We start from the raw sequence: 5033 nt of genomic DNA on the forward strand, positions 1-5033 counted from the left end.
TTATTAAAATGGATGTATCTGCAAGACTGAGCTGAGGACCGAGGCGAATTGAGCTTGACTTCTCCGCTTCTTTTTCTTTTTCTCCTTCTTCCTGTCTTCTTCTCCGTCTTCTTTCGCTCTGTCCATTTTTATGGGCGACCTCCGGCTGCGGATCCCCACCTTTGCCGTCCTCCTTCCCCTTCCTTCCCGCTCTCCGCGTAGAGATGGCCTCGTCGGCTTCGCTGGAGACGGTCATGCCTTCCGCCTGCATCCGGACCGGAGCCGCCAACCCGGCCAAGAGCCTGGCCTTCTCCATCGAGCGGATCATGGCCAAGGGCTCGGAGCCCCATCACAAACCCGCCGCCGCCGCCTTCGAGGCCAGGCCAAGCGACTCTCCCGCCAAGAAGCTGCTAAGCCTCTGCTCGCCTCTGCCGGGCGTCATCCCGGTCCAGCCGCTGCCGGCCTACGAGATGCCCTCCAAGGCGCTGCTCAATTACTCGGAGCTCTGGAAGGGCAGCTTGCGGCACTGCGGGGCCGCGGCGCTGGGAGGCTCGACGGGCGCCTTCTGCAAGAGCAACTGCGGCGCTTGCTGCAAAGGGGAGCTCCCGCCTCCGCCGCCCCTGGGCCAAGCCGCCTTGCCGGGGGCCGGCCGGGTGATCAAGCCCCAGGTCATCCACCAGACTCTGGCCCTGCCGGCCAACGGATCTAGCCTCTACTACTTCAACTGCCTGGACTCTTCCGCCTATCACCCGTCGGAGATCCTCCAGGGCCAACTCTTCGCCTCGGGCCTTCTGCATTCTCCCAGCCCGGCCGCAGCCGCCGCCGCGGCTGCCGCAGCCGCCTTATCCGCCCATCAAAAACTCTTCCTGCTGGAAAATGCCAAGTTGGCCGCTTTGGCCCCGCCAGAGAAGTTCCCCAACCCCCAGTACCCGCATAAAGAGCGTCTCCCGGGCCAGCTGGACCAGGTGATGAAGGAGAACTCCAGCCTGGCCGTCGAGAGGCCCAGCGGGAAAGCCCACCACCACGCCAAGCTGGGCGGGGGGTCAAGCGCAGGAAGCGGTGGAGGCGGCACCTCGGCCGACGGGAAGCCCAAAAACTTCACCTGCGAAGTGTGCGGCAAGGTACGGGGGCGCTATTCCCCGGCTTTTTGGGAAGACAGAACCACCCTTAGGCTTCTCCCATCACTTCTAGGTGACCCACAATCGCTTCCTAACTATTACGCGGTTGTGCTGAAGACTGAATTTTTTTTTTGGGGGGGGGGAGTTCAGCGCACTCTCCTATATTGATCTGCCGGGCCATCCTGTGCAAAACGGGGTCTCTCTCTCTCACACTCACTCTCTCTCTCTCTCTCTCTCACACACACACAGGCTGTTTTTCCTGGCCACCTCGCAATCTTCGGCGGGCCAGATAACTCATAGCTGGGTCGCCTAAGATTGGCAGCCATAACTCCGCAACAGCATGCGTGGTTCCGCTTTTGCAAAGGTTGAGAGGCGGCCCCGAGGTTAAGGGGAAGAAGAGAGCATGCTCCGGGGGCATTAAAAGCGAAACACCAGGCCCAGCCTTTGACCCTCTCCTTCGAGTTGGCCGGCCGGTTTAGAAAGGCTTAAACGTGGCGAGAGCTCCGTACTCCGGCCTAAAAAGTTCCCTGCCTTGTCTTTCTTTGTAGGTGTTCAACGCCCATTATAATCTCACCCGGCACATGCCTGTTCACACCGGAGCCAGGCCCTTCGTGTGCAAAGTTTGTGGGAAAGGTTTCCGCCAGGCCAGCACGCTCTGTAGGCATAAAATCATCCACACGCAGGTACGCTGGGTCTTCAAAGAGATACCCGCCCGATGGGTGTGTATTTCCGTTTTTTTCTTTAAAAATAGAGAGAGGAAAAGGAAGGGAAAGTGTCTTAAACTCACTTAAGGGAAAGTGGGTTAAATGCCACGCGATGGTCTCCGGTGGCAAAAATAATAATAATACCCCGAGTAATTTTAAGAACGGCCTCTAACTGTCCTTTCCACCAACAGGAAAAGCCTCACAAGTGTAACCAATGCGGGAAAGCCTTCAACAGGAGTTCCACGCTAAACACTCACATTAGGATCCACGCCGGCTACAAACCGTTCGTCTGCGAATTTTGCGGCAAAGGATTTCATCAAAAAGGTATTTGGACCGGGCGATGTTCTTGTATTCGTTTAAATCGCAGAAGAGCTCGTGGGAAGGGTGGGAAGAAACGTTAAGAATCAAGGCGATTCTTATTTTTTTCGAGAGGAAAGTTAGCTTTGCCTTTGCGCCTTATTTATTTATTTTCTTAACGGGGAAGAAAAAAAAAACAAATTCGTTTTTGGAGAACGCCAAGTTGCAAACGAAAGATCTGCGTGTGTATGTATGTGGGGGAGAATAGAAGAAGGATTGGGGGGGGGGGGGAATTTCCCACCGATTTTTTAAAGCGTCTGAACAAAATTTCGGCTTTCAGTGGAGAGGAAGATTCTTCATATAGAACGTCGCGAACGTTCGGGATAGAATCTTGGGGTCTCGGGCATTCCAAAATGTAGCGGTGGAATTGAGCCGACTTGGAGGTTACCAGAAGGTGACCCCCTCAAGCGTCCCGTGGGGGGGGGATGTGGAGAAAGGAGGGGAGCATATCCTGGGTTGCTACGAAAGACTAGTTAAGCCCTGTCACTTGTCATTAAAACCGGGAAAGTAAATTCAGTCCTCTTGGGGCACGATCCCGCCAGAAGGAAACCACTTCGAAATAGGAGAATAATACATTTGATGTCAGTGGGAGAGTAAAGCCCGTGTTTCCACGCACCGGAATAAACCAAGGAAAGGAGAAAGTGCTGGAGCTGGGCTGAATCCCATTTTTTGCCTGAAATTGAACCGGGCAGAGAGGAACTTTTTTCCCCGAAGGGAAGAAGGTCGACAGGGTCTTTTTGTACTTTTTGTTTTTCCATTCGTCGTTCCCAAACTCTCTTAAACGAGAAGAGGGTTTTTTTGGGGGGGGAGAATAAACTTCCGAAAGAGCACGGCAGGGTTTCTCCCCAACTTGCTAGGAATTCCTCTGGCTTTCAAGCGACACAATTTGTGAAGTTCGAGGTGCCTTCCCCCCCCCTCGCACTCCCACCACTCCCGGCCGACCCCCCCCCCCCAATCCAGGTTCTCCCATTTGCTCTGGGTCAGGACGCTGACCCGGCCTCTAATTTTTTAATTCGTTAGCGGCATCGCGGCGTGGCCTTGACAGAGATTGAGTTTGACAACTTCTTGACTGTCCCTTGCAGGACACTTTCTAATGAAGCCGCGCAAAAGAGGCCGGAGCCCTACAAGGCCGGGGGAAAACCGTGCCCAAGAAAGCGGGGCGGTGGTGGGAGTGGGGGAAGCTGCTGTTGCTACTGCTGCAGCCGCCGGCATCAGACGCCGGGCCCGCAGCAGGTCCCTTTCGTCAACAGAGCCACGGACATTTCTGAGATAACTTGGGTTTGCTTTTTTTTTTGAACTTGGCTCGTTTGAACTTGGGCTTCGGCTGGTTCGCTCTGGGGTGCGGCCGAGTTCCTTGGGTCAGGGTCTTGCGCTGAGACTGGCTAACCAGTGTTATACTAACCACTAAGCAGGCTAAGCACGTGCTTAGGGCACCAGGCCTAAGGGGGCACCACAAAGTTGAGAAAGAAAAAAAAAACAATGAAGCTTGGCTTGTTTTGTGCAGTATGTGCAAAGGAGGGGGGGCACCAAGATTTGACAGTGCTTGGGGCACCAGTGAGCCTTAATCCACCACTGCGGCTAACTCAAGAACCAAGCCAAACACCTCCTCTTCGGGAATTGCCAGTTTTTACAATCTTTTGCCTTTCCTTTGCTGACCCCCCTCCCTCTCTCTCCCTCCCTCCCTCCCCATCTCTCTCTCTCTCTTTCTCCCTCCCTCCTTATCTCTCTTTCTTTCTCTCTCTCTTTCTCTCTCCCTCCCTCTCCATCTCTCTCTTTCTCTTTCTCTTTCCCTCCCTCTCCATCTTTCTTTCGTTCTCTCTCTCTTTCTCTCTCCCTCCTTCTCCACCTTTCTCTTTCCCTCCCTCTCCATCTATCTCTCTATTTCTCTCTCCCTCCCTCTCCATCTCTCTCTCTTTCTCCCTCCCTCCCTATCTCTCTTTCTTTCTTTCTCTCTTTCTCCCTCCCTCCCTCCCTCTCCATCTCTCTTTCTCTTTCCCTCCCTCTCCATCTCTCTCGCTTTCTCTTTCCCTCCCTCTCCATCTCTTTCTCTTTCCCTCCCTCTCCATCTCTCTTTCTCTCTCCCTCCCTCTCCATCTCTCTTTCTCTCTCCCTCCCTCTCCACCTCTCTCTCTTTTTCTCTCTTTCTCTCTCTCTCCCTTCCTCTCCGTCTTTCTCTTCCTCTCTCTCCCCCTTCTCCCTCTTTCCCTTCTTGCTTCTCCCCCGTCAGGGAACTACAAAAACCACAAGCTGACCCACAGCGGCGAGAAGCAGTACAAGTGCAGCGTCTGCAGCAAAGCCTTCCATCAGATTTACAACCTAACCTTCCACATGCACACGCACAACGACAAGAAGCCATTCACGTGCCTCACCTGCGGCAAAGGCTTCTGCCGGAACTTTGATTTAAAGAAACATGTGCGGAAGCTGCACGACCCGGCCGCCGCCGCCGGCGCCGCCGCCGTGCCTTCCTCCAAAGAGCTCTCCAGGACCGGACCAAGCTAAAAGTAGCAGAGCGCAGCACCCCGCGCTCGGCAAAGGCCGACGGAGCGGAGGACTTGTTCGGCCAGCCAAGACTTGGAGCCACCGTAAGGCCGGGAAAGGACAGAGACAAAACCCGAGAGAAGGACCCGGGTTTTTGGTATGCGTGTCAAAAACATTTTTTTAAAAAAAGGGATACACACATACATGCAGACATATATGTATATATGTGTGTATGTATATACATATCCTTGCGAAAAGGAAGGAGGGTGGGAGGAAGAATTTAATACTCTGTTGCTGCTACGGATTCCAGGAGTGTTTCCAAAACTGTAAAGACAAAAATACACCGGCCGATCAAATATGTATATAGAGGACTGTAAATTTAAATTTTAATGTCCAC

The 5033-nt window shown here is 53.7% G+C and overlaps 1 protein-coding gene across 1 annotated transcript; it reads left to right on the forward strand.

Moving 5' to 3' along the window:
- The first annotated feature begins 203 nt into the window (after positions 1-203).
- Positions 204-4657, forward strand: FEZF2 (FEZ family zinc finger 2). The gene is made up of 4 exons (XM_032212300.1): positions 204-1100; positions 1646-1780; positions 1993-2125; positions 4386-4657. Exons 1-4 carry the CDS (start codon positions 204-206, stop codon positions 4655-4657), a joined length of 1437 nt encoding a protein of 478 aa, XP_032068191.1.
- The last annotated feature ends 376 nt before the right edge of the window (positions 4658-5033 follow it).

This window comes from Thamnophis elegans, chromosome 2, assembly GCF_009769535.1.
Source record: "Thamnophis elegans isolate rThaEle1 chromosome 2, rThaEle1.pri, whole genome shotgun sequence".
Taxonomy (NCBI): Eukaryota; Metazoa; Chordata; class Lepidosauria; order Squamata; family Colubridae; genus Thamnophis; species Thamnophis elegans.

What these genes read in the sequence shown, in the direction of transcription:
- FEZF2 (XM_032212300.1), top strand. Translation starts at nt 204, where the DNA reads ATGGCCTCGTCGGCTTCGCTGGAGACGGTCATGCCTTCCGCCTGCATC. An exon ending in CCTGCGAAGTGTGCGGCAAG is followed by an intron (nt 1,101 to 1,645) that starts GTACGGGGGCGC and finishes CTTTCTTTGTAG; the next exon opens with GTGTTCAACGCCCATTATAA. An exon ending in CAAAGGATTTCATCAAAAAG is followed by an intron (nt 2,126 to 4,385) that starts GTATTTGGACCG and finishes CTCCCCCGTCAG; the next exon opens with GGAACTACAAAAACCACAAG.